The sequence below is a fragment of the Aspergillus brasiliensis genome (assembly GCF_001889945.1).
Source record: "Aspergillus brasiliensis CBS 101740 unplaced genomic scaffold ASPBRscaffold_3, whole genome shotgun sequence".
NCBI classification, from domain to species: Eukaryota; Fungi; Ascomycota; class Eurotiomycetes; order Eurotiales; family Aspergillaceae; genus Aspergillus; species Aspergillus brasiliensis.
In genome coordinates this window covers 1,604,760-1,631,314 of record NW_027137444.1, presented here as the reverse complement: position 1 = coordinate 1,631,314, position 26,555 = coordinate 1,604,760, and the positions used below count along the sequence as shown (strand labels likewise).

The window sequence follows — 26,555 nt, the reverse complement described above, 5'->3', positions numbered from 1 at the left end:
CTCTCTCTCTCTCTCTCTCTCTCTCTCTCTCTCTCTCTCTCTCTCTCTCTCTCTCTCTCTCGCGGATTCGAATAATATTTCCTCATTCAATGTTGTGGCGTCTTGATCGAGGCAAATGGACGTGTGAGTCAACATGTGCTTTACGATTCAGGATTGTCATACATGTGCGGATGCTTTACGGAAACGGAAAGGCTAGGGTATTGAAACTTGGTGCTTTCTAGGGACATAATAATATTTCATTTCGCGGGACATCCCTAGTCAAAACTAGTGCGGACAGCATAACTGCAGGCATGTCTTGCAATGGAGCCCTGTCTCTAGGGAATTAGTGTTAGGGCGGTCACTACCCTGTCTAAACATACATCCTCCCAATTGGGCGTAGCAGTTCCGTAGAGAGCATCACACGTAGGATGCCATTACTCAGTCCGTGGCTTGATGAAGCTGTAGACTAGCCGGGCCAGCTTGTAGGTTTTGCCCTTGACAACAGCGACACGGCGAGTGTAATAGCGCTTGCCATCAATGATCTCGAAGCCCCAGACCTGTTTGTTCTTGCATCAGCAAACGTTGAAAGAGGAAATATTACAGAAGACCACGAACCTGTTCGGCAGTCCAGCCGTTGTCCAGGTTCTCCACAGAGCTGATATACCAGAGCCCCTCTCCCTCGCCGAATTCTTCGCCCGTCGCGTCAACGACAAAGCCCTCACATGCACTTCCGTCGGCTAGAACCTCGCCTCTAAGGAATTTGTAGACTTGGGGTTCGTCGATCTTGGTTTCGAATTCTGTATAAGGGCGCACCTTTCCGTCCTCGCCCTTCGAACCCCGGAAGAACCGTGACCGACCCTTAATGTGGCCGAAGATGTGGTCTTCATGCTCTCGATGCTTATTGTCACTAATACGCCTCTCGGTCGTACCTTTGATGCCACCAGTGACAGTCTGATCGATGTCGATGTGCCAGATAGTTGGTTCCGCCGCATCGGGATACTCTTTGATGGAAAGGGTTACTGTTGCGACGCTGAGAGCTTTACGCATGAGCCAGCCCATTCCTTGCTAATCCATCCATGGCCGTATATTAGCAAGGGAGTTGTTGCGTTGAGTAGTATGCATAGTTGGCTTCTAGAGCCCACAAGGACGGGTCGTGGGACTTACCAGCTCGAGAATGGGCTCTGAGGGGTCGGAGAGAGCTTTGTCCTGGAATATGTTGTCAATATATACCTTACGATACTAGAAAAAGGAACCAATGTACCATTGTCCACTCTCCATTGAGGTTCTTGAGGCTGATGTCCGCGGGAGCAGCCATGGTGATGGTACAATGAGGGGTGAGATTGATAAGATACGGGACTTGAAAGTATGCGATTATAGGTAAGAACGGATGAGTGGGATGGTGATTGTAGCGACAATTGGTCTGATCGCAAGACGATTGATGAGGAATGGACAGTGGTCGTACGAGATTCAGCTGTGAGAGTGGAAGAGAAAAGTGGGCGTGGAGCAGCGCCGACAATCTTACTACTTATATGGCTGCAGGAGTACCAGATGGGGATTCATGTGATGGGCTCCTTCCATTTCCATCGCCGGATTGTGACTTCCGCCGAGGCATCTGACACGTGCCACCGTCCATTTCAAGCTGATTTGGCGATAGTCAGTTCTAAGTGGTACTGGTAGTACTGGTATGCGTGCAATGGTTCACCGTGATAGTAGACCCTCCTTCAGTCTGGCTGAAATGGTGCGATGGATCACTCGGTTGCGGACTATTTATTTCCAAACTGTAAATAATGGGCCGGAGTATTTGCTGACCGACTGGGAGATCCAAGTGACTAATTGCTACATGTAACTATTAACTAGTAACTAACCCCATGCTCATAATAGTTCAAGATACGCATAAAACTTCACAATCAAGTTCACTACTAACTATGTCTATATTCCGTGTGAGATAAACACACTTTGAGACATGGTCAGGTACCCGTCTTGAAAGTCTGGTACACTCTTGACTATACATCCCTGCCTCAGGCCACAAATGATGATGCCCCTTTCACGTGCCCGCCCGCGGAGGAGCCCCCCAAACCCATCCAGCTTCAACTCTACTAATTCCTGCTGTGCTTCTGTAATTATACCCTGGTTGTCCTTGCCTCCAGTCGGCAATTAGCTTGCTATTAGGAAAGCAATTGGCCATGTCCTTCAATAGGAAGTATGCTGGTCTTCCCGACCTGGTACGTTAAGCCCATCATTCCTCCCTCCTGCCCCATCTCTATCTGCCGACTACTAACATCGTTTGTTTGGGCCAGGACCTCGCTCCCGATATCTACGAGACCCCCGATCTGACCGACGAAGCATCCACCGTTCCGGTTAGCTACCCCGTCTGGCGCGTGAATCGGCCCTTTTCAATGACCCCAGCTGCTCATTCATGATACTACATCCCATAGACTACGACTATCCGCACCGCATCCAATGCAGACGACGATGCCGGCTCCAATTCCGACATCGACCGGCAGGGTATCAACGCAGACGAGGCACGCGCCCACTTCTTAGGAGCTACGGTCGACGCGCGCGATGTCAACTTCTCCGACAGTATTGCGATGAAGCGCAAGGCGTATAAGAACAAGAACCGTCGCCGGCGCCGACACGAGAACGGCTCAGAGGAGCTAGAAGACATCAGCGACAGCGAAGATGAAAGTCTAGAGAGGAAGCTCGCCCGCCTTCGAAGGGAAGTGGAAGAACTGAAAGACGAGATGGCCGCTCGTCAGTCCGAAACCGAACCAGAAGCTGCAGAAGAAAAGGAGCAAGCAGACGACGGAGTCCTCGAGTTAAGCCGCGCCCTCGACAACCTCTATACCTCCCGCAGCGACAACACGGGGCCACACTCCGCAGCTGCAATCCTAGCACAAAAGATCGCAACCAAATCCACGTCTCAAACCGCTGCCCCCAGCACCCAGAACGCAGATGCCACCACACAACCCGAACCCACACCTCCATCTTCCGGCGTCCTCGCCCACGCCGCAGCCTTCGACGGCCGACTCGCCCTCATCGAAGCCGCCATGGGCATCTCCAGCTCATCCAACCCCTTCGTCAGCGACGGAATCTCCGAACCCGCACTCCAGCCCGTCCTCCCAGCCGTCGACCATCTCACATCCCGCCTCACCACCCTCATGAACATCCTAGTCGGCCCGAACCCCGTCTCCGCCGTGCCAACAATGGGCTCCGCACCCCCGTCCACCACAGTCACCACTCCGCATCTCGAGACCCTCTCCACTCGCGTCCGCAAACTCACCGCAGACACAGAAGCCCTTGCATCCGCACGCAAACGCGCCGTGGATGCCGCCAAAGCAGCACAGAACGCGCGCATCGCATCCGCCGCCCTCGAGCCCTCCGACATGTCCGTCTCATCCTCCTCCGCCACGGAGGTCGACCCGGCCGCTACCCAGCGCGACGAACAAGCCACCAAGATCCAGGCCCTCTACGCTACCCTCCCGACAATTCAATCCCTCCATCCCATCCTTCCCAGCGTGCTAGAGCGACTCCGCTCCCTCCGCGCTATTCATGCAGGTGCTGCGCAAGCCTCCGAGTCACTTGATACGCTGGAGAAGCGACAGGCCGACATGGCAAGGGAGATCGAGCAGTGGCGCGAGGGTCTGCAGGTCGTCGAGGAGAAGATGGGTCAGGGCGAAGCAGCCATGAAGAGTAATATCGAGCTTGTGGAACCTTGGGTCCGGGATCTGGAGGCTAGATTGGATCGCTTGGAGGGGCAGGGTGCGTAAATCGGGGAGATATGTCGGAGAATAAACGCGAACGATGATAAGCATATAATCAAACTCTTTTGTAAATGTAGTTCGTCAATACTGAGTACTCATCCCACTTGCTAAGCGGACTATTCATACCAATAACAACACATAACACTGCTATACCGTTTCTTATAAAAGAGACATTGTCACTGACACTGACACTCTTCGATGGCCATCTGAATCACAGCTTCAGTGCCTCAAAAGCCAGGTCGTCCAGCTCCTTTTTGTAGTTGCGAGACTAAAAACGTTTGATTAGCGCATACCGTACGTCGTTATTGTTTTATTGTTGGCGCTCAGTTCCAGGGCTTTCTTGAGGTATTGCAAAGCTTGGTCCTCGTCCCTGGCCAGTGACGCTAGGCGAACCAGCACTTCCCCATGTCGTTCCAGGTCGATGTCTCCCATCCTCTGCAGTAACTTACTCGTCTTCGGGTTGGATAAGTGACAAGCAAACGTTAGCTGACATTGACTGAAGGAAGCAAGAACACCCTTGGAACTTACCTCCTGCCATATTTTTGAACGCCTTCTTGTGGCTATCAGCATACTCAGATGTCTCGGCGAGCCGTTGCACCCAAATATCTTGTTCGCGCATGCAGCTTGGTCCCAGTGCCTTCTCGCACCATTTCTCAGCCTTTGCAACGTCACCCCTTCGACGCTATCATCGAATTCAGAGCTATTCCCTTCCTCCTTGGAGCTAAGTTCGGGATTTTGGCTGGCATAACCAATCTCTACATCCTACTACAAGTCAGCTCAGGGTTGAAGGCAGCTCAAAAACGAGACGTCATAACACACCATATTGAAAAAAGAAATTGAGCCATTCAAAGGAGGCTGTGGTGGAACTGGGCGATCGATCCTGAAGCCATTTATGGCCAGTCAATCTTGCTAGTGGATCATAAAAGCTTCTGATTTCGGTTCGGGTCATTCCTCATTGCCTTGATTTTGTCTCGTATATTCGGATGTTTTATTGCAGCATCGTCCGACAGCCCTTTCCAAATGGATCTATGACATCTGGATCTGTGTGCCATCTCGTCTGTTGCAGAACATCCCAATGTCGTTCAAGGCTCACTGGGCTCGAAAATAGCTCTTGTGTAATGAGGGGACATAAGTTCAATAGGGCATCAGTCAAGTTTCTTTCCGAAAGCCCAGGTGGCGGGCGAGCTGAGGGAGTTGGGCCTGAATAGATGCAGACGACTAGTCAGCTGGCACCGTGGACCTTGCTACTACTACTAGTTCCTGCTTGAGTTCATCTGGTGACACTGTGCAGTTCCCTGCTGTGTTCTACCTTAGACTAGTATCTAGCGCCAGATCATCATCCTAGGATTGCGGCTTGACATGGCTTTTCTTTCTGTCTTGGTAATCTCAAAGAAGGAGTAGTCGATTACTGCTGCTACTACTACTACTACTATTACTACTGCAACGATCCAACAAGGGTAGTAGTGTCTTCATCTATACTTATGCAATAGATCTGTATTCAGCATACATATCTACCCAGTTCTCCTCATAATTCTAATCTTCGGCTCCATCCTCACCTCAACCCACCACCCTCTCGTAATCACATCTCTCACAACTCCCCTCCCCTTTTCAAACAATTTCACTCCATTGTCTCCAAGCACATACGCTATTATTTTCTCTTCCACAGCGCCAACAGCCTCATCACCAGGCCGGACAATCCTCAGCCCCGCGAACCCATCGACTGTGTCGACGACTTTCCAAGATCCAGATGCAGACGCAGACTCAGACGCAGCGAGGATCTTCTCCGTCTCTTCGCCAGGTTCGACGAGGGCGTAGTCGAATTGTGACCAGAAGGCGGGGGATGACTTGGTGGTCTCGTCTTCGGTCTTGTCGTAGTGCCAGGGTGTGAGTGACTCCGAGAAAAGAGGGGAGGAGGTGGATGGGTGTTGGAGGAAGCGGGTGACGCCTGTTTGGCAGGCGAGGTTGCCTAGGTAGACGGAGATGGATCCCGAGGAAGAATCGGTGGAAGAGGTGGTGTTCTCGGCATAGGCATGGAGGGTATTCAAGGCATGAGCACCCGGATAGTTTGCTGACGAGGCGGGGAGGAGAACAAAGGTGGAGAGGAGGAAGGAGGCGAAGGTGGATGCGAGCATCGCTAGGGAGAGGAGACGGTAGAGGAGGGATTTAGTCCGATGAGTCCAGATGTATGATGCGCCGAGGGCGGCCGCGGTGGTGAGTGCGGGGATGGTGTAGATGACGAAGCGCCATTCTTTGTGGGGTTGGGCGCTGTAGATGGCGAGGAAGAGCAGGGAAGGGATGAGGGTGTTGGTTGCGAGGCCGCGGGTGGAGGGCTGGAAGAGGGCGAGTGGGATCCCCACGGCGTAGGTTAGAGGGTTGAGGAGGAGACGGGGAACAGCGTTGGTGAAGTAGAAGTGCCAGGGATGGGTGCCCCAGGCGGAGGCTTGGCCCGAGATGACATTGAATTTGAAGGCTGCGAGTTCAGGCCAGAGGGGGAATTGTTGCCAGAAGAAGGAGTCCACGAGGACGGTAGAGGTGAGGCCAACGAGCAGGCCGAGGATACCGGCGGGGATGATCTCGCGCTGGATGGTGATGCGGCGGGTCGCGAAGAGGAAGAGGGTGTTGGTTGCGAGAAAGATGGCCAGTTCCGAGCGGAAGATGATGCCGGCAACGGTCATGAGGTAGAGGGAGAGACGGGCCCGTTTCTTGTATACTGCAGGGCTCACGGGCTCTGGAAGGACATATCGCAGAGCCAGGGTGGTGAGGCCAAATGCGAACATGTTGGACAGGGTCCGCGATGCGTAGTAGAGGATGTGGAACTGGCTGGCTTGGAAGAGTAGATACCAGGTTGCGGTGGTCTTGCCGGCAGTGCGGCGCAACCCAGAAGCAAATGCCAGCAATGAGGCAGCATTGAAGAGACCCAGAATAGCCCGTGCTGAGATGAGATTGCAATTGTCAGAGCACTGCTCAAACCATGATAGAAAGAAGCAACATACCGAGGAATTGTCTGTCAATGTTGGCCTTCAACCAGATAAATGGCTGCGACAGGCCAGACAGCATCACGGCGCCAACGAACGTCCTAGGGACAGCGCCAGGAAAGGCAAAATGATCATATTCTGCGCGTAGTATCTCAGAGACATTGCGAGTCGGAATCCCCGAGGACAGTATATCATGAATAGCCTGGATGTGGAACGACTCCTCTACCTTGGTGTACGGAGCGGCGGCGAGATGGAGGAGAACGAGGGCCGGGATTGCGGCGAGGAGAAGCAGGAAGACTAGAAAGAGTAGATCAGTATACCGTACAATATTGAGAACGATTAGTGACCACCTACCAGCATCTCTCCCCATGATGATACCGTAAACACCTTCTTTGTCTGTCTAAATTACATCCAACAAGAAGAACAAGCAAGAAGAGTATACTCAAAAGGACAACATCCAAAGCGGGTAAAATTACGTATGCTGCGATACTGCCGCCGCGGCTTCTCCGCCTCTCCTCCGCCATCTCCATTCAGTATCTCCGTTTCCACCACCTCCCAATTCAAGAACCACTTCAATCCAGAGTCCTCCGCCTCCACCACCCAAGATGTTCTTCTTCGGTCTTGGGAAGCTCGTTTACGGTGCGCATAACCCATTACTCCCGTGACGTCCAATCCAACAGAAGACAAACAAGTAAACTAACCCAATCGCATAATCACAGTCATCATCCTCCTCATCAACTCCCTCGCTGTCCTCTCCGAAGACCGCTTTCTAGCCAGAAGTACGCCCTCCCCTAAATTCTGCCATAAAGGAATCAATGAGATGGATGGACGAATAACTCACTAAATAAAAAATAGTCGGATGGGGCCGCACACAAGCCGACCCAGCTTTCGGCGCAACCTATGATACCACCAGCGTTAAGGCGAAGACTATTAATCTGATTGCGAGTGTGAGGACTGTTATGCGAAGTATGTCATCCGATTCATTTCCATTGATGCCCACCTGGTTGCGTGGACGGAAGCAAAGAAGGGAAACAGAAACATGAGCTAACCAACTGCGGGGGAATGTTTAGTACCGCTTATTGTGATTAATACGATAATCATCGTGTACGAGCTTATTTTGGGTTAGAATGGGATGGAAGCTGAGCTGGAGATCAAGGGATAAGGGATGGGGAGTTGTGATATAAGCGCATACATACGTGATTACTACTACTACTTGCTGGGAATTCTTGCTCCGGTTCCGGGGGGTTTAGAGAGAAGGTGTGTTTGTATGACAACCTTTTCTTTTTCTACTCTTCTTATTCTGTTCTTTGTATGATGAAAATGGATACATTTGATTGGACAGAATAAGGATGAGTGCTTCCTTTCTTGAGTACTAATGATACGGGGCGATTGTTTAGCCTCTAATGCAAAGGGCGAGACTCATATGTCTGCGTCATGGCTCAAGTCTTAAGGTAGCTACTAGCTGGTGACAGATGATGAACCCTTCTGCTTTCAATGCTGATAGTTGGGCTACTATCACATGCGTGCACTCGCATCGGTCTATATACCGCGTAATGTTGATACATATGGTCTATCCCACGGACCCGAAGGATGAAATGCTCAACATGACCAGACACCAGACAGGATGACCAGTCCAGATTCCGGCTTCACTCTCTTCCTACACGAAGAACTGCGTCCCCTGTTTCGCTCCTGGCATCAACTGACGATGCCCGTCTCTTTCTGGAAACCCATCGCGAACCTCATTTCTCCACAACCCATTTTTGAATGGTAAAATCGACAACCTGAGATAATTTGTAAAATCCAAAATCCGAAAAACGCATCATTCACCGAACGCCTCACTTGCCCAGCTGTGTGACCCAGGCACGGGTATCACATGATCAAAGAGTCAAAGAAGATATATAGCAATAACAAGTGAAGCAATGGTTGGCTAAAACGACATGCAGAAGCAAAGTTCGAAGACATCACAATGCAGGCAAGAGCCAAAACGTGGGTGAAAAATAAGACAGGGACCGGACTCATTTCAAACCTTGCATCCACTGGCAACATGCCCGCACCCTGAGCAATATCGCCATATGAAGGAGCCGGTCGTGAAGAGAAATGTGATGATACATCAAGAAAAGATATGTACGAAAAGTCCACGTATGTTATGTGCAAAAGACGAACAATAGATGCATGCTTGGAGCAATCGGCCAAAGGCGGGGCCTCAAGAAAGAATGCTGAACGACTTTTTTCGGATGCTGAAACTCCGCCATTTCCCGTGCCCGGCCCGATCGCCTTTGGGACTCTTGAGAGCGTCTGGCTCGTCATCTTGGCCTAGGGACTTATGAACGACGTGCGATTCCTTTGGTGGGGATGTCCTCCGCTGGGAGAGCGGCTGGACGGGCTCTAATGGCACTGGGCTCGGCGTTAAAGGTTCGGCACTAGGAACTGACGGCAGGCCGGACGACGAGGAAGCTCGGCTTTCTTTGTCTTTGCCCAAGCGTTGACTGAAGCTCTTGCTGCCCCGTTTCAACCGGCTAAGACCGTTGCTGGACCTCTTCGAATCGCCGTCCTTTCCATTCTCTGTAGGATTGCGTCGATCCTCATCTGCTTTCGATGCTTTGCTGGCCTCTAGAGCAGCCTTTAGTTCAGCTTCTTCGCGTCGATGGTTTTCCTTGACCCTCGCTTCTTGTTCTTTCCGACGCTGCTTCTCCAACTCCTTCTCCGCTGCTTTGCGCTCCTTTTCTTCTTTGGCCCGCTCCTTCTTAGACTGAATGTCACTCTTCTTAGGGCTCAAAGGCTGGTTGACAGTTTCAGGTATTGGCGGAACCGGAGGTGGAGTTGCTACTGCGGGACTTGACGGCTCAATATCTGGACCAGTATGCTCTGTGTGTGTGGGTAGCTGAGGTGCGGTGGGGGCTCGTCGGAGGCCCGTGTGTCGTTGGGGCTCGTCTTGCACAGGGATCTGCGAGGCACTATGAACGTGAGCCAATCCCGAGGGGTGGGGGAAGCCATTTGGTTTCACAGCAGCTTCGCTCGCATCAGCCGCATTAGCAGCCATGTTCTCCATTTCTTGCTCCTTCAGAACAGCCTCCAATGTGGTCTCCTGGTAGAATAGGACGTAGGCACATGCTAAGCCGGGCTTATCACCAAAGAAGTTGCGCACGTAATTCTTGTCAACAGGCTCCACCATTTCGTCATCAAAGAGCAGCCATCCGCGATCTTGCGTCTTAATGATAGACACATAATGCCCATGGTAAGGACCGCCCCCAATGTGGACCACCACGGCGTATAACTCGTATAGGCGATCCGGATCCTCCGCATCGTCTGTCGTATTGAAAAGACGAAGATGATAGGGGTACACGACCCGATGAAAGAGCTTTTGCAGTCGCTGCAAATCTTCCGTATATTTGAAGCGCTTGAGGTGCAGTGCCAGAATTCGCGGGAGACGCTTGATTTTCATCCTTTTCTCAGCCTCCTGGAGCCCACCGCAGTTATCGCAGTGAAACTTGTTCCGCTCGCAGAGCATCTCTTCCGCTGAGAATTTCCTCAAGCACGAAGTGACTGATGAGTGCTGCTCCAGGTCAACCGACAAATCCAGGAAAATCTCGTCACGTTGAGAAACATTCTCACACGTCAAGCACTGTGTCTCTGATGTCAAGGTGCCCTCAAACAGTTCGTGCACCCATCGCGTTGTGTTTGGGGTTTTGGAACCCGAACTGATCGACTGCCGGGAGGAGTCGATGGTATCGGCTGGCGGTAAGCTCGGTATAGGCTGCTTCATCGCTTCTGCTTCTACATTGGCGACTACTTCGTTGAGCACAAGATTCAAAAATTCGTGAGCATCTTGATGCATGGCCGACCGAAACATCTCATTCTCACGGCGAAGAACGTCCAGGAAATGCTGCGGTCGTACGATACCTATCCTGGACTGGCTCGCAACGACCGACTCGAAGATATCTTTGAGTGACGTAAAGAGCGACTCTGACATTCCATAACTGCCGGCATTGTTTTTCGTTTCTAATAACGGCAGCGACTGCAGGGCGATTTTCTTCTTGTACTCAGACGAGTCCTTATCCTCGGGTTTCTGCGGCTGAGCGGGAGGTGCGCCGGGTCTCTGAGCGTTGGCGAGCCTCTGTCTCTCTGCTTGTGCCTCGGCTTCCTGATTTGCGGCAAAGTTCTGATAGCGAAGGTTTTTCGCCAACGCAGCCTCCAGGCTTTCTATCGGAGTTCGTGTCGGATAATTGAGCACGGCTTCGCGAAAGGGAACTGAATAATAGAGACATTGCAGGATTGAGTTACAGTAACTGCGCGAATGTCGATTAGCGACAACTCTGGGATGGCGTCACTCCCCTCTACTGCGTTGGTACCGATTGGCCACTCACCAAGTATTTCCGTACTAGATAACACAAGCCGATGTTAGTAACTCCGACGAACCGGGGGATAGGACGCAAAAAGGGCCAACTCACGTTCTCCATGCCAAAAAACTTGTCGCTACCGTCTTGTCGAACCGAATCTGAGCCCATTTCCTGCAACATCTTCTCCAGCGGGGTCATCGGAAGCGGCTGGGGTTCTTTCTTCGCGGGAGTCGCCCCGACCGAAGGAGTGGAAGATCCCTGAAGAGAACACAGTTAGCATTGTGGTAGTTGTGGCGAATGGTAATGGAGGCACGACAGGTTGGCTCTCCAGTGAGCTTGGGGGCGTGCGGCATCTCCTTTCCTGTTTCCCGTAAGGATTGTCGACATGACCGGGAGGGTTTATATGCCACAAAGACGCAGGAGGCCGGGTCACACTGAGAGGCAAACGAAGCGCGGCCAGGTTGGCAAATCGGGGGACTTACCACATCTCTCCGGAAACTCCTCAGAAAAGACCCCATGTTTATCGCAAAGTCTCAAAGACCTTAGTATTCAACCTCATCTGGTAGCTTTCGCGGGACACAGTAGCCGACACCGGAACCGAAAGGGAGTGAATGTGAAGCGTTCAGACGGCGCGCAGGCAGGCCAGCCGGTATGCGACGGCAGGAACCAGTAAGCGAAGTCGAGTAGAGATAAGAGGGTTTGTTGAGAGCAACGGTCGGCTATATGATGGATGGTTGGGAACAACTGAGGGACAGCGACAAAGAATCAAAAGAAGAGCGTCTAGATGCTCGGCATAAGGTTTTCTAAACCCGCGGGTCCGATGAGCGTTCGAGAAAGGGCTTGAGGGGGGATATTGGATGAGTGAGCGAGGAATGGGGCGGAACGTGAACGGGCGGCGGAAATCGAAGGTGGAGAACGCTGCGGTCGGAGGGGAAAAGGCACAGGCGAATTGAAACCAACGGGGGTTGGAAGGGATAAGCAACAAGACGAGCAGGCAGATTGAAAGATCAGAGAAGGAGAGGAAGAAGGCGAACAAGAGAAGTAAGAGAGAGAGAATGAGTGAGAGGCAGAGGAGAGAAGAGGCGGGAGTAGGGGAACGACGTTGTTAGTAGCCGGATTATTCCCCAAGTCAGGAACCTCGAGCCATACACAGTACACAGTTTGATACACCAGATACAGTGGATACTATCCTGGATACACCATTTCACATCTGCCTGGGTAATATTACATGGGGGTTCTCTTGGACGTAATGACGGGCGGGTGCGCGGGCCCGAGCGGTTGGGGGGGCAAGCCCGATTTGACTTTTGGAGAAGAACGCTTCGAGGAGGGGAAAGATGGTTCAGCTTTTTGACGGGTGCTACTGTCACAAAGTAGGAAAGAGAGGAGAGACTTTGAACCATCGTTGGGACGGGAGCAGATTCCCATAGTTGTCCGAGTCTAGATGGATGTTGGCTCTTCTTCCCCCGCAAACTGTGGTGATTGCAAAGAAACAACTTCGAATCTCACTCCACGCCGGTAAACCTCAGACCTGGGTTTCTTTCAGTAATTTACAGCGGTTTTCAAGATTTAACTCCTCCCACGCATCTTCCCAAAGGAGACATCCGTGAACCAGCCCCCATGTTGTGTTCCCCGTCATTACTTGACTCCTTCCCTTTCTCTCTCTCTCTCTCTTATCCTGATCCTAGCGAGTGTGGCTTCTCTTAAAGCTGGTTCAGCTCATTACACTCCTACGTCACAGTTCCATATATTAAGGTTCATCCACAGCATACCATTCTACACCGATGCAATGCAATACCAACACCAGACGAAGAGAGGGGAAATTTGAGGCCAGATCCACTGGCCTGGCACATACCCGGTGGTTCTCCCCTTCCGCCGTAAACTCCGCCAGTTAGTACTCTTAATTCCGAGGGACCATTGACACACGGAGTACAGATTGGAACAATTCGACACGCCAAGAATCCGTCTATTCTTGTCTACTCCTACTCAAGCACTCGTATGACAAACACAAGAGAAGATAAGCCGTGCAGAAGATTGATGTGTAAGAAAGGCAAGGAAAGCTTGCACAGAACAAGTGGCCATCGGGTAATATGGAAGATACGAGTCGTGAGGTGCGGTTGCGTCGATGTCGGAAACCACCGCTCTGATTTGTTGCCAGCCCATTGGCATGGCCTAGCTCTTCCACGAGCCTTCTGCGGCCGGTACTACCTTGAAACGCACATAGGTTGCGTTGAGATGTGTGGGGTGGTGGCTATGCTTTCACTGCAGGCATGGAAACCCAACTGAGCAGAATACGCTGCATCTTACAATAGCCATGACTGGTGTTGATGATAGTTAAGAGGGATAAGAGGTTAGGATTCGACCAGCACTGCTATCTAAGCAGTCTATCTATCGAGCGGTCATGGACACGGGATAAAGTGCGTGATTTTAGCAACCAGTCTGGCCTGGCGGCGTTCTTGGCGGTGGCTTCATGTTGGCAAGTTATCGCAACGCCTTTTGTGTCCGGGGTATTTATTTTCCCAAGGGGGGCGGGGAGGTACCAGGGGCACTGGGACGGAGTCAGGAGACTATCGAGCATTCCGATCCAGTTCTTATTCTATGTTAACTTTGTCATTCCCAGTTGTCGTACATGCAATCGTCATCTGCGTTCTTTGCCTACGACGGTGTACCTTTCTTCCCCTCCCTCTTTCTGGGGTACGGTCGGGACCATACCATTATTAGATAAGATCAGTACCACCTAGTAAGCGGTTAGTGTACACAAAAAACGAACATGGATAGGTACGATGTCATACATACCGTATCACGCTACACCAGAACCACGTGGAAACTCAAGGATCAGGAGGGTGTCCTGTGACCAATCGCATAATTTGTAATGCCCCACTTACCCCATCCACCCCAGCATTTGAGATACTAGCGTCATACAAACCGGAGGCGTTGTACGGAGCGGATGTAATTGTGCCTTACACAGTACAAGCAGCAGGGTTTGGGTTTCCTTTCCGTTCCAGTGACACTCGTGTCGGTTTCCGATTCTGTCAAGGAACAAGCTGCCACTTGCATCGCATCCATGGTAAAGTTAAATTGTATCGAGTTCGGCAGTTGAAACCATAAATTATACGCGTGCATAAAAAACTCCCCATAAAGCAAGTCAAGTCGAGGAACAGCCCACCCAGCCGCCCTTGCAATGTCAACCATGATTACTACGAAGTTTACTAGACTAACTATTGACGGCGTAACCGATGGCATCCGCTTCTGCGCCGTTCAGCCCGATAAAGCGCCAGGTAATTAACTAACTAAACAGGTAACATCATAGCCCGGGTTACTTAGCTTATTAAGTGCCATTGATAAGCACCATGGATCTGGGTTTCAAGCCTGCAACAAATCAATGGCCTTTGGGGAAGATTCATGAGAACAGGCCATAACGTCATTGGGTGGGCATAGGGCACTAGGGCCTGCACTAAGAGCTGCGGGCGTCTAAATGGAACCTTCCACCGCGCTCGGTCTACTCCGGAGTCTAGTCCAAAGTAAGTAGGTTTGCTACTGTTGGTATTAACTATTAAGGTGTGCACACTGCAGTGAGTGAGTGAGTGCCTGTTCAAATCCGGAAAACACCATAACTTACAGACGTCAGGTGTGCAAAATACCAGACTGTACAATCACCCCATACGCCTGTCTGCCTCACATCAAAGCCACTGCCTCTCCCCGCCAATAAGCGCCCTGTCCATGCGGGTTGATACTAGTACTTAGTACTGTATCTATCCATGTGCTTGAATCTACACGGGGGCAGATCGTGGAATAGGTAGGACCACAACAGGCGTGATCAGGGATGCTGGCTGGAATGGCGCGTAGAAAACCAGTTCTGGGGGGGGCTGGGGATTGGAGTCGGACAGGTTTGACTGTAGTACTACTAGTCGTTAGTGGCCGTGGCTTTGTGCTCGGTTTCACCTCGCTCTTGTCCTCGGTCGGATGGCGGAATGGGACCGAATCCGAGCTGATTAAGAAGACATTCCAAAGGGACTAACAAACCAGGCGACTAACTACGTTGTATAACTGTGTAAGACTGGAAACCTGTCGCATGCCCCATTCGGTGATCTACCGAGCCGGATGGACATTCTTCTTTTAATGGTAATCCTTCAGTATCGACTGCTGATACAAAGTATTTCCTGCTCTAACTACTTGTAACTAACTACTATTAATACTTCCTTGGCATGAGAACTCCACGACTCAGCCTAGCTTGTCTCTGGCCAAGCGTCATTTTGCGATTGACCCTTATAGCGGACAATGCATAAGATGGCCCCCTTTCTAATATCCACCAACAACTCTGGGCGTTATCATAGACCCGAGGCCAACGATGGACCTGAATCTCGCCTGCTGCTTGCAGCCTCGATCTATTCGCAAGCCACGAGGTTCTAGATGTGGACCAGGAATGTGTAGATCTAGCCAGCATTCCAGCGGCCATGTATGTAAGTGAGTTGTTCTGATCCGGCGACCTGCTATGGCGTTGGACTCGGAGAAACAATCCGCAGCGCTAAGCTGGATGGCGGAGGTTCAAAATGACGCTTCGTAGTATAGATAGTAGAGACCAGCTACGGAGTATATGAGACGAAAAAGTCGAAGGAATAGGTAGGATATAATCAATCCATATTGGTCATGCGGAGATGGCAAAAACAAAAAGAGATATGCGACACCTCTGGGACTCGAACCCAGGCGGGCGAACCCACAGGCTAAACAGCTAGTACGATAAGGTAGTAGCAGGCCTGCGCCTTAAACCACTCGGCCAAAGTGTCAATTTGGTAAGAGTAGTATCCTTAATAGTAATACATAGGTTACCTTTCATAGATAGTGTTCTGACTCACAATCTCAACCACCGATTCGCCGACTTCGACTTTGCCTTCGAACATCTTGCTCCTGAATTTAAGGCTGCCCGTCTATAACGCCGGTTCGCGCGGGAGAATCCGACCTCAATTCCTTGAATGCACCCCTCACTCCAACCACGCATCCTCCGCTCCGCCCGACGAGCCCTGACGGAGCGTCCCCGGGCCCCAGCGAGCAGTTGCAGTTGCAGAAGCACCAGCAGCACCAGAACCAGCCTTCAGCAGCACCAAACCAGCGTGCGGCCAAACATCCGCCAGGCGATCGAAGCCCCCACCATCCCCCACCACCGCCACTACCACATCTCCCTCTCCCACTCGACTTTTCCCTCCTCCCCTCCCTCTATTCTCCCTCCCCATCCCTCTCGTCCGCTCTCCACCATGCCCAAAGAAAAGGAATCCAAGCTCTCCTTCAACCTCAAGACCCCCAAGGGTACCAAGGATTGGTCCGGCTCCGACGCCCTCCTCCGCCACCGCATCTTCTCCACCATCGCCGATGTCTTCAAGCGCCATGGCGGTACGGCTCTCGACACCCCCGTCTTCGAGCTGCGCGAGATTCTCGCCGGTAAGTATGGCGAGGACTCCAAGCTCATCTACGACCTCCAAGACCAGGGTGGAGAAATCTGCTCCCTTCGTTACGATCTCACCGTCCCCTTCGCCCGCTGGCTCGCCATGAACCCGGACGTCCGCAGCATGAAGCGCTACCACATCGCCAAGGTGTACCGTCGCGACCAGCCCGCCGTGAGCAAGGGCCGCATGCGCGAATTCTACCAGTGCGATTTCGATATCGCCGGTACCTTCGACCCCATGGTCCCCGATGCCGAGATCCTGCGCATCGTCACCGAAGTCTTCGAGGAGCTGGGCTGGAACGGTCGGTATAACATCAAGATCAACCACCGGAAGATCCTGGACGGTGTGTTCCAGGTGTGCGGTGTGCCCGAGGAGAAGATCCGTCCGATTTCCAGTGCCGTCGACAAGCTGGACAAGATGCCCTGGGCGGACGTGCGCAAGGAGATGGTCGAGGAGAAGGGTCTGGACGGTGCCGTGGCTGATAAGATCGAGACATACGTTATGAACAAGGGTGGTCGCGAACTCCTGGATAGCCTCCTCAAGGATGAGGGCCTGACTGCCAACGAGTCCGCCAAGGCCGGTCTGGAAGATATGGGTCTGCTCATGGATTACCTCGAGGCATTCGGTGTGCTGGACAAGATCTCCTTCGACATGAGTCTGGCTCGTGGTCTCGATTACTACACCGGTGTGATCTACGAGGTCGTCACCGAGGGCTCCGCCCCCGCCGTGGCGTCCTCCGCACCGGAGGCCCAGAACGTGCAGAAGTCCGGCAAGAAGAGCAAGTCCAAGAACGGCAACTTGGAAGACGATGACCGCTCCAACGACCCGACCTTGGGCGTGGGCAGTGTCGCCGCGGGAGGTCGCTACGACAACCTGGTGGGCATGTTCTTGCCCAAGGCCCAGATTCCCTGCGTGGGTGTGTCCTTCGGTGTGGACCGTATCTTCTCCATCACCAAGGCCCGTCTGGAGCGGGAGAAGAGCGCCGAGGCCCTCCGCAGCAGCGAGGTCGATGCCTACGTCATGGCCTTTGGTGGTAAGGGCTTCACCGGTATGCTGAAGGAGCGGATGAGCGTGTGCCAGACTCTGTGGAACGCCGGTGTGAAGGTAAGCATCCCCATTTGCCCTTGCCCCCCTTCCCTCATAAACGTATATACTAATGATCCCTAGGCCGAATTCTCCTACAAGGTCAAGCCCAAGCTTCCCCAACAATTCAAGGCCGCCGAACAAGGCGGCGTCCCCTTCGCCGTCATCCTGGGCGAGGACGAGCTCGCGGCCGGCAAGGTCCGCGTCAAGGAAATGGGTCTGGAGGACGGCCACCCCGAGAAAGAAGGTGTACTGGTTGATCTGACTGCTCTGCCGGCGGAGGTCAAGGCCCGGGTGGCTAAGAAGCGCGGGGAGAGTGTCGAAGGTGTCGCGCAGCAGCTGGGTGAGATGAAGGTTGATGCATAGAGATAACAACCAATTTATACTATGGGGCTTAGATGGTTTTCGAGCTTTGGTTTAGAGCGATTTGAGAACCAAAAAGAAAGTATAAGGGAGGGAAAGGAAAAAGAAAATATTAACGAAGATTCTTTTCAAAAATACAATACCCAGGGTTTTATTTTTATTCCTTTTTCAGTTTCTTTCTCTCTTTTGATTCTCTTGGTATACAGTATATAGATAGCAGTCGAATTGACGCGAGATTATTCATACTCTCTACTATCTTGTAGATTTATCTCTACAACTATTTCATTTGATGTAGTACATAGCGCATGAGATTGATAGTATACCCTGGCATGTAATCATACACATGAACAAACGACTAAAGATGCTAAAGAAAATGATAATATACATATATCTTACTACCATCCTTACCCATCCCTACCTTATGATAATGGATACATAAATAACAACCTACCACCCCTCGGCACCCTTCATCAACAACCCCTTGACAAACGGCACCCGGTCGATAACATCCAACCCCAGACTGCGCGCCCACGCCACAGGTCCATTCCCAGGGACATTATACAACTTATGCAGAACATCGCAGGCACCGCCGATCTTCGCATTCGTGCCGTACCGATCCCACGCGTACCGCTCAAGAGTGAGCAAATCACCCACATCCATGCCGTGGTGCACGGCGTACTCGATCGTCTGCGCGAGGGACGCCACGTCGCCAAGACCCAGGTTCAAGCCCTGCCCGGCGAGCGGGTGGATGACGTGTGCTGCGTCGCCGACCAGAGCCACGCGGGGAGAGACGTAGGTAGAGGCGTGGCGGAAGCGGAGGGGGAAGGAGGCCACGCTGCCTTCTTGGACGCCTGTGACCATGGGTGGGAGGTGGGTGGGCTGCGGGGTGTGTTGGAGACGCCAGGCGAGTTCGTCTTCGTAGGGGTTTTCGGTTGTGGTGGAGGAGGGGCGTTCCATGCGCAGCATGTATTGGAGGTCGGTCATGGAGAGGCGGAAGGCGGCGTTGACCATGGAGATGAAGGCCTTCGGGGAGAGGGATTTGAGGTAGGCGGCGTTTTCGACGGTCGTGGACCAGACTAGGGTTGCGTTGTTGTTGGGGAGGGGGAGCAGGGCGATGGGCCCGCCTAGGGAGGGGAGGAAGCGCTGGTAGGCGGTTCTCATTCCAAGAGGGAAGGGAGCAGGGTCCAGGTCGGCGAGGGAGAGGCTCGCGACGATGCCGTGGCGGTTGTAGTCCCATCCGTCTGTGGCGATGTCGGCGAAGCGCCGGACAGGGCTGTTGATGCCGTCTGCGCCGACGAGAAGGCGCGCGGCGATGCGGGTGGGTGGTTGAGAGGCGGTAGTGTTGGTGGGTGTGATGGAGAGGACGGGCCAGGCGGAGAGGTCGGGGCCGTCGGGGTTATCGGAGCCATTGGTGATGGAGGAGACGGTGCTGTTGGAGAAGAGGGAGAGGTTGTCGTCTCCGGAGGCGGCGATGTGGGAGAGGAGGGCGCGAACGAGGTTGGCGTTCTCGGTCATGGTCGCGACGGTGCGGAGGTCTTCGAACGGAGAGGTCTCCATGGACCAGTCGAAGGAGATGCGCGAGCCGGTTTCGCCATCCCAGACTTGCATCTCCTGGTAGGGCTGAGCGCGGGATGTGTCCAGGTGATCCCAGGCGCCGATCTTCTTCAGGAACGAGACGGAGGAGGGAGTCAGGCTGCTGACGCGGTTGGAGTAGTTCTGCGCATCGAGGGACCACGAGCGGGCTTTGTTCAGGTCTTGAGTTTCAACCAGGGCAACTTTCAGCTTGGAGGTGGTAGGAGACGCCCCTAAAAAAGTCAGCCAGAAGCCAATTGGATGCAAGTAGCACGTTGGAAGAGCATACGGAGAGCAGCCAGCAGGCCTAGACCGGCAGGACCACCGCCGACGCAGACGACATCGTAGATCTCGGGAGCCGCAGCATTGGAGGGCGAGTGGGAGGCATATCTCCTGCGGGCAGGCAGACGGCCCAATTGACAAGACGGACAGACGTAGGGACGGAGGGCCGTCCGAGAGAGAGGACGCATGATGAAGAATGGGGCAGTGAACAACGGGGGAGAGAGAAAGAGAGGGAAGCCGGAAATGGAAAGGAACGTGAAGCCATCACCAGATACTAAAAGCAAACAGAGCAAACATCATACCACTTCTATCAACCACCATCACAAGAACATTCAACACAACAACCCAAGAAACTACACATTTTCGCCCCCAAATACTAACTTGCCTCCTGCATAATAATCAACCCCAAGAAATACACATCTAAGCATACCATCCAAATGCAACATGCCATTCATCGCATGCCCCCCTGACTCTCCGAATCTCACTCACTCTCACTTCTCACTGCCACTGCCACCATGCACTCACTCCGCCACAATGCACCCATTCCATTCCGAGGCAAATAAACCCCCTAAAAGCAGAAGAAGATAACTGAACTAAAAGCCCTGAAGAACTTTAAAAGTATATTAGTACCAGACACAGCCCTACAACTCAATTGAATTTTCCCTTTCTCCAACTTTAATACTATACTACCGTTCCTACTACCATAACTACAAAGATGTCCTCATCAACCACCACCCAAAAATCCAAACCCAAACCCAAAGCCCAAACACAAGAAGAAAAACTCCATCTATCTGCCAACTTCGCCAACCCATCCTCACAGAGAATCGACTACGACCATGAAGTGTACCTCCATTTAACGTCCGGTGATGGTGATGGTGACGAGAAGACCCACAAGGACAAGAACCGAAGCAAGACGCCGAATCAGGTGTATAGGGAGGTTAGTACTAACCGCACTTGATCCTCATTGCGCATAATTCTGTTACGTGTTGGTGTGTTGTGCACTTGCAAGAGGTCTAGTTGTCTGATATCAAAGTGCCTGTTCGGTGTATGATTGTATAGAACATTGTGCGAAGACATACGACTCGCGCGTTGGATCCGGCGGTGGTGGATCCTAATGCGCAGAGGGATCCGAGTCCCCTTGATTTGGAGTGGGCGGAGAGTCAGAGGGTTAGGGAGAGGTTGGTGGGGAATTAATTGGGTTATTTTATCATGATCACTTGTGAGGGTGAGCGAGGGTGGATTTCTAATGGACAAATAATTGGAGGAAGAGAACAAAGAAAAAAGTGGAACGCCGTAATGAGATTATTCATTCATGAAGCAACAGTCTCCTTTCCGTAATGGTAATAAGAAGGATCAAAAAAAACATGGCTAGTGCGATATCACAGTGTCATAATCAGTAGTACCTAAGTGTAAAGTAATGGTAATAGTTGATGGCTATCACCTCTCCCCCATGCCGGGATCATGCTCCTCTTCCAAATCTCCCTCCATCTCAGCCACAAACCGTTCCCAGGTATTCAGTACTCCCTGGTAGAACTCGATCTGCTTCTCGGCCAACGCTCCCAGCGTATCCCGGAATTCCACGGCCTTGATGCGCTCAAAGTCCGCCACCTCCCGCACGACTTCCTCGTCGAACATTTCCGACGTCGTTTTAGCCGACTCGACCTCACGTGTGAGCTCGTCGATGCGGAGTTCTAGCTTCCGCACCCGCTCGCGCCGTGATTGTTCGTGGTCGACGCCGCGCATGTCCTCCATCTTGGACCGAATAAACGAGGCCGGAGAGGAGGTTAGCGGGTTGGAGGCATAGTAGGACGAGGGGTTCGAGGCGAGGGAGTCCCGCTCCGCAACCGCCTTATTCCGATAGTCGACCAGCGCTTCGAAGTCGAGCTGTTTCTGCTCGCGCGTCTTGAGGAGGGCTTTAAGGGAGACAATGTACGCCTCCATATCCCGCAGCGACCCCAGATAGTTCTGATCGGTGTGATCCTTGAGCGTCTTGAGCCCGCGCCCCGTCTCCTCTACCGAGGCTGCGAAGACTTGTAAGGGAACCTCCACCTCCGGTTCCAAGGGTACTAGTTTGCGGAACTGCGTAGCCAGGTCATTATAGTCTGTCTCAAGATCTGATTCCCGCCGAGCTACCCGGGCGACAATCTTCTCCACATGATTGAGATCCTCGTCCAACTTATCCGCCTTCTCCCGCACTTCAATAAACCGTCTATCCGGCTTATGCACCTTGGTAAAAGCGTTGACAAAAGTATCGGTGAAGTTGTCGAATATACCAGGAACCCCGCTGCCGTCCGAGGTGCTGGTCGAAGTGCGCGTAGACCGCAACCGCATGTGTGCATTCCAGTCGGGAGATTCCAGGAAGATGGCGAGCAAAGGCGCACGACGAAGCACGGGGTGCAGGGTAAGTCGTTTCAAGAAGCGATGTAGAGACCATGCTCGTCGGGTAGTGAATTCGGGACCGAACCGATCGCCGCGGACATACTCCATCTTGTGCTTATCCGGCAGCGGCGGGACAGCGCACGCCGGATATTCGCGATAAAGTGTCTTGTATAGGAAATAGAAGTCGGTGAATCTTCGTCGCACGGTGAACTCGGGTTTCTGGAAGGACTTGAAGTCGGTCTACAGTTCTAGTCAGCATACACTGCAGCCGCCCATGGATCTCCCCTCGAGATCGCTGAGAATAGAGACAACCCACCGTAGTAGTAACCAAATATGAGATATACGCATCTTTTGTCCCGTCGTTTTCCTTCAACGGCGAATCTACCCGACACTCTAGCACGCCGTCGCCGATGCCCGCCAGGTCGACGGCATCCGCCAGTGGCCCAGCCTGGGGGCTTTCTTGAGCGTTGCTCATCCTCCTTTTGCCATTGACATCGTGGGGGTATGGTTGCTGTTCCTCTGTATCAGTGCCGGAGGTTGTGGGTCGCGAGAGATCGCTGTCCGGGTCATGTCTCCATGAGACGCTGTCGAAGTCGTCGTGCTGATCCATCGAGGGGTTGGGTTAGGTTGCCTGCCGCCTGGAGCCGGCAGAGAGGGCTGGGTGGGTAGCGTTGGAGTGGGTGGAGATGGGGATCAGTCGCGAGGTACAGTAGTTGGAGCTGGGAAAACCCGGATTTTAGATTAAACTGGGGGGTTTCTAGAAGCAAGACAGCAAGATAAGGTGGGAGGAGTGAGGAGATGGAGGTTGGTTGGCGGGCGGTCAACAGCAGAAGAGACGAGATGCGGAGGAAGTTCCAAAGCAGCGACGGGAAGCGTCATCGCCAAGACCCCCAACTTAGCCCGGGGATTCACCACTACGGCAAAAGAAGATATGGAGAATGAAATGAATCAAGATGGTGCACACATGCATGGTATATACACGCTCTCTCTATGCAGCATACAAAGCTGGAAAATCGTTCAACGCAGGTCATCCAACGAGTTTAACACTGTCCGAAATAAGATCAAAACGCTCATCTAACTGCACTTCACCTCCGGGAATGCTCTCCATCCGCGCCCTCCCGTTCTTGTTCGCCGCTGATCCCCCGATCCCGATACGGTTCATCATCTTCATCACTGAACAACGGTTCCTCATCGCTCTCGCCCGCAAAAGCATTGTACAGCTCACCGCCCCGGCGACGTGAACGGTTCGACCGTCCATTCATCGCCTGCAGCTCATCCTCGTCCTCAATCATCTCGAAATCGTAGTCATCCCGGTCGTCGTTGCGAATACGCTTGCGGCGCTGCACATGGAAGTAGACGCCCAGACCGATGCAGAATACAATGATGGAGCCGATCGCGGCGTAGATCCAGGCTTGCGTCCGCTTCGACGCACCGAACGTGGGGAAGAAAGAAGGCAGGAAACTGTCTGACGCGGCGGTCGGGGAAGGACTCGCTGTTGAGCTAGCCTCTGTAGCAGGGGTCTTCTCAAGTTCTTCATCATCAATAGGCTCCGTGAGACTACCCGTCGGTGTCGCGGATGTTGTAGGCTTAACGTTCACCGGGCGATCGACGCCACCAGTGGGCTTATCAGGCAACTCGGTTTTCGTAGGGACGGCGCTGATGCTCGTGGTAGCCACGTTCCCATCTTCATAGCTGTGGTCGTCATCATGTTCCGTAGGCATGGGGTGAAGAGGCTGCTCGGCTCCGTCAATCGCCTCACCCCACAGGTTAAGTCGCCAATCGATGAACTGCCCAGAATGCTCGTTGACATTGGTGTCTTTGACAATCACAGTCCATTTGCCAATTCCGGACTCACCCCTAGATAGGCGTTAGTATGAGATCTTACAACTGAGTAGAAGAAGAGGGGGGGGGGAAGAGAATACATACCAATGAGCAACGCTCATGAAGGTCCAGTCAACATAGCCCACCTCTTGATTGTCTGGCCGCCGGGGCGTGCTGAGGTGACTGACCAGACCGTCAGGGCTGCGCAACTCCACGCTGAGATCACCCCGGCGCGTGTGGTTAACATTCATGGTGACCGTGACATGCTCCAGCCGTTCCAGATTAGCTCCCTTCAACATATCCTCCGTCACCTCATACGAACTGGCCAAGCCCTGCTCGCCCTGCGGGATCTCATGCTCAACCCGCTGCCAGGGGGAATGAAGCCAGGCTTGGGGCTTCACCAGATCCCAGGTCTTTGCGCGCTGCACCAGCATATAAGTGTCCACCTTGCCGTATCCCCAGTCATGACTGAACTTCTTTCCATTCTTGGTGTTTTGCCAGCTGCCATCGTCTTCGTGGACGGGAACCGCCGCCTCAATCATCAAGTACTGAACATCACGCCAGGTGAGTTCTGGCCGAACACTGAGGGCCAGCGCCACGGTTCCCGCAGCGAGCGGACCGGCCGCCGAAGTTCCACCATGGGTAGTCGAGCACTTGTCCGTGCCGACGTCCGTGGTATGGATTGCATCACTCGCGCCGCTGCTGTAGGCGACGACCAATTGCGCCGAGCAGGATTCCGAGTAGGGAGGATGTTGACCCTCCCGATCGATGGCACCCACCGTGATGCTGTAGATACTGTTGGTGTAACCATCGAAATTACAATTATCGTCATGAATGGCACCGTTTCCAGCTGCAAACACAAAGACCGAGCCTTTTCCACCCCGACCGTTTTGGATACCATTCACCATGGCCCGCTTGATCAGAGTTCCCGGCGCTTCCATTGTAGCGCCATCATCGTAAGGACCCCAGGAACACGAGTAGATATCGTTCTCCTGGTAAGCGTAGTTGATAGCCGCAGCCTCATCAGTATCGTCAATGGGTGCGGAGAGAATGCGAATGCCAGAGATGCGACTATCATACGCAACACCAACCCCGCACACGTCGTTCTTCGCCGCACCGATCTCACCCGCACATCTTGTACCGTGGCGGTCGTCGCTCAAGCGCGGCCTCGGCTCCGGTACTTTGTCGTTATAGTCATAAGACCCCGCCGCAAAATAGTTCGGCCTAAGGTCGTTGCTGTACATGTCCAAACCGTCATCGACGATAGCCGTCGTGACACCCTTCCCCGTAATGCCCTCCAGCCAAATTCCCGTCACGTTAAGATCATGACCCAGCTGAACAGTATTGTACAAATGCCATTGTTCGCCAAAGATGGGGTCCGCGATGCCCAACTCCGAGGCAATGCGTTTCTGCGCCGCAAGGGCTTGGGGATCATTCTGAGTATTCGCAGGCGATCTGACAGCATATCCTGTCGGCGGCACTCTCTTATGGAGCTTTTTCTGGGGGACCAGCTTCTGGGACCAACGAATACCACTTAGGCCTTCGTCGCGCCCGACCAAGGAGGGAAGGACAGCGGCGTCGTCTCCGGAGCGACGGCGTAACCTCCGACGATCGCGCAATTGATCCAGCAGCGCATTGACATCGTCACTGTTTTCACGGGGTATCGAAAAGGTATGATGTGAAGGTAATTCTCCGACGGGGCCTTCGTGGCGAGCCCCTAGACGTTGGGCGATGTCGTCCGGCGAGACGGATTCATCAAGGTGTAGAGCGAAGTAATCATGGGTCTCGTAGGAACGATGGGGATGGAGAGAAGCGGAGGCAGCAGCGCAGAGGCCTAGAGCCGCAGCGACACCACCTGTAAGACGCATCGTTTGGGGGGAGAGTTTGGGCGAACTCTCTCTCTCAGGGCGATGTGATCAGGCCAAGTAGGAGGCTTGCCATGAACCAGCACGCACTGGGTATGAGGCGGGTCCCGGTGTACAGCTAGAAGCAAGGAAAGTCCGCCAGGTTGTCGGTCTGTAGGAGCGCCACCCAGTGGGGAAAAAGGAAAACCGAGAATCAAAAGCAATAATAGGAGCTAAAAGTGGCAGGAATGGCAAGACGGTGAAACGAAATAATGAATTCTGAATGAAAGCGAGGGAGAGAGTTGACGAGTTGGCCTGAATGAATAGAGAGAGAGCTAGACTAATACGCGGCCCTGGGGCGGAAGACCAAACTCCCGACTCCAACTTGCCTTTCGCCGATCCACTTTTTGCCTTTTCGTCGCCCAAAAGAGATCACCGCCTCTGCTGGCCGGCCGCTAGCCTGGTTGGGTCTAGCAGATCTTGGCTGCCCCTTTTGACCCCGTTGAACCGGAGGTCATGTTAATCCGGCCCGGTCACATTGCATAGTTAACTGTATGTATTATGTATGATCATGCAGGTGATAGAACGCCTATTATGCATGGGTCCATTCATTTGTTCGACGTTATTGCATCGTGTGGTAATAGTGTCATATACAGGTAGAATTGATCGACCATATATGAAGTCATACCCCGCATTGATGGTCGGTCGATCTTGGGAAACCATG

General features: G+C 52.9%; 11 protein-coding genes and 1 non-coding gene across 12 annotated transcripts; 4 read left to right on the top strand and 8 right to left on the bottom strand.

The window, feature by feature from the left end:
* Window positions 1–39: 39 nt before the first annotated feature.
* Window positions 40–1,706, bottom strand: ASPBRDRAFT_39873 (uncharacterized protein). The gene is made up of 4 exons (XM_067624233.1): window positions 1,241–1,706; window positions 1,144–1,185; window positions 595–1,044; window positions 40–536 (listed from the first exon to the last, which is right to left on the bottom strand). Exons 1-4 carry the CDS (start codon window positions 1,292–1,294, stop codon window positions 414–416), a joined length of 669 nt encoding a protein of 222 aa, XP_067481932.1. The 5' UTR covers window positions 1,295–1,706; the 3' UTR covers window positions 40–413.
* A 304-nt stretch (window positions 1,707–2,010) lies between these two features.
* Window positions 2,011–3,899, top strand: ASPBRDRAFT_39871 (dynactin subunit 2). The gene is made up of 4 exons (XM_067624232.1): window positions 2,011–2,201; window positions 2,277–2,336; window positions 2,415–3,802; window positions 3,867–3,899. Exons 1-3 carry the CDS (start codon window positions 2,163–2,165, stop codon window positions 3,744–3,746), a joined length of 1,431 nt encoding a protein of 476 aa, XP_067481931.1. The 5' UTR covers window positions 2,011–2,162; the 3' UTR covers window positions 3,747–3,802; window positions 3,867–3,899.
* Window positions 3,900–3,967: 68 nt separating this feature from the next.
* Window positions 3,968–4,562, bottom strand: ASPBRDRAFT_27691 (uncharacterized protein; the record flags this gene model as incomplete). Its single annotated transcript, XM_067622419.1, has 4 exons — window positions 3,968–4,008; window positions 4,034–4,193; window positions 4,269–4,502; window positions 4,560–4,562. 4 exons carry the CDS (start codon window positions 4,560–4,562, stop codon window positions 3,968–3,970), a joined length of 438 nt encoding a protein of 145 aa, XP_067481930.1.
* A 588-nt stretch (window positions 4,563–5,150) lies between these two features.
* ASPBRDRAFT_146863 (dolichyl-P-Man:Man(7)GlcNAc(2)-PP-dolichol alpha-1,6-mannosyltransferase) lies at window positions 5,151–7,134 on the bottom strand. The gene is made up of 3 exons (XM_067619262.1): window positions 7,070–7,134; window positions 6,734–7,012; window positions 5,151–6,672 (listed from the first exon to the last, which is right to left on the bottom strand). Exons 1-3 carry the CDS (start codon window positions 7,083–7,085, stop codon window positions 5,252–5,254), a joined length of 1,716 nt encoding a protein of 571 aa, XP_067481929.1. The 5' UTR covers window positions 7,086–7,134; the 3' UTR covers window positions 5,151–5,251.
* A 186-nt stretch (window positions 7,135–7,320) lies between these two features.
* ASPBRDRAFT_193386 (YOS1 family protein) lies at window positions 7,321–8,165 on the top strand (the record flags this gene model as incomplete). The annotated part of the gene is made up of 4 exons (XM_067620614.1): window positions 7,321–7,354; window positions 7,435–7,494; window positions 7,571–7,681; window positions 8,113–8,165. 4 exons carry the CDS (start codon window positions 7,321–7,323, stop codon window positions 8,163–8,165), a joined length of 258 nt encoding a protein of 85 aa, XP_067481928.1.
* A 753-nt stretch (window positions 8,166–8,918) lies between these two features.
* On the bottom strand, window positions 8,919–11,570 carry creB (ubiquitin C-terminal hydrolase CreB; the record flags this gene model as incomplete). Its single annotated transcript, XM_067617203.1, has 4 exons — window positions 8,919–11,001; window positions 11,080–11,093; window positions 11,164–11,310; window positions 11,535–11,570. 4 exons carry the CDS (start codon window positions 11,568–11,570, stop codon window positions 8,919–8,921), a joined length of 2,280 nt encoding a protein of 759 aa, XP_067481927.1.
* Window positions 11,571–15,728: 4,158 nt separating this feature from the next.
* ASPBRDRAFT_t66 lies at window positions 15,729–15,833 on the bottom strand. The gene has a single exon. It is a non-coding gene; the product is annotated as a tRNA-Ser (tRNA).
* Window positions 15,834–16,019: 186 nt separating this feature from the next.
* On the top strand, window positions 16,020–17,936 carry ASPBRDRAFT_119964 (histidine--tRNA ligase; the record flags this gene model as incomplete). Its single annotated transcript, XM_067617306.1, has 2 exons — window positions 16,020–17,591; window positions 17,655–17,936. The coding sequence occupies 2 exons, from the start codon at window positions 16,020–16,022 to the stop codon at window positions 17,934–17,936; spliced, it is 1,854 nt and encodes a 617-aa protein (XP_067481926.1).
* Window positions 17,937–18,223: 287 nt separating this feature from the next.
* On the bottom strand, window positions 18,224–20,206 carry ASPBRDRAFT_39862 (putative ubiquinone biosynthesis monooxgenase (Coq6)). Its single transcript, XM_067624231.1, has 2 exons — window positions 19,795–20,206; window positions 18,224–19,738 (listed from the first exon to the last, which is right to left on the bottom strand). Exons 1-2 carry the CDS (start codon window positions 19,973–19,975, stop codon window positions 18,381–18,383), a joined length of 1,539 nt encoding a protein of 512 aa, XP_067481925.1. The 5' UTR covers window positions 19,976–20,206; the 3' UTR covers window positions 18,224–18,380.
* A 296-nt stretch (window positions 20,207–20,502) lies between these two features.
* Window positions 20,503–20,981, top strand: ASPBRDRAFT_193382 (uncharacterized protein; the record flags this gene model as incomplete). Its single annotated transcript, XM_067620613.1, has 2 exons — window positions 20,503–20,724; window positions 20,847–20,981. 2 exons carry the CDS (start codon window positions 20,503–20,505, stop codon window positions 20,979–20,981), a joined length of 357 nt encoding a protein of 118 aa, XP_067481924.1.
* Window positions 20,982–21,224: 243 nt separating this feature from the next.
* On the bottom strand, window positions 21,225–22,776 carry ASPBRDRAFT_52713 (sorting nexin-4; the record flags this gene model as incomplete). The annotated part of the gene is made up of 2 exons (XM_067626938.1): window positions 21,225–22,406; window positions 22,483–22,776. The coding sequence occupies 2 exons, from the start codon at window positions 22,774–22,776 to the stop codon at window positions 21,225–21,227; spliced, it is 1,476 nt and encodes a 491-aa protein (XP_067481923.1).
* A 323-nt stretch (window positions 22,777–23,099) lies between these two features.
* On the bottom strand, window positions 23,100–26,183 carry kexB (kexin kexB). The gene is made up of 2 exons (XM_067619718.1): window positions 24,093–26,183; window positions 23,100–24,023 (listed from the first exon to the last, which is right to left on the bottom strand). Exons 1-2 carry the CDS (start codon window positions 25,853–25,855, stop codon window positions 23,252–23,254), a joined length of 2,535 nt encoding a protein of 844 aa, XP_067481922.1. The 5' UTR covers window positions 25,856–26,183; the 3' UTR covers window positions 23,100–23,251.
* Window positions 26,184–26,555: the final 372 nt, after the last annotated feature.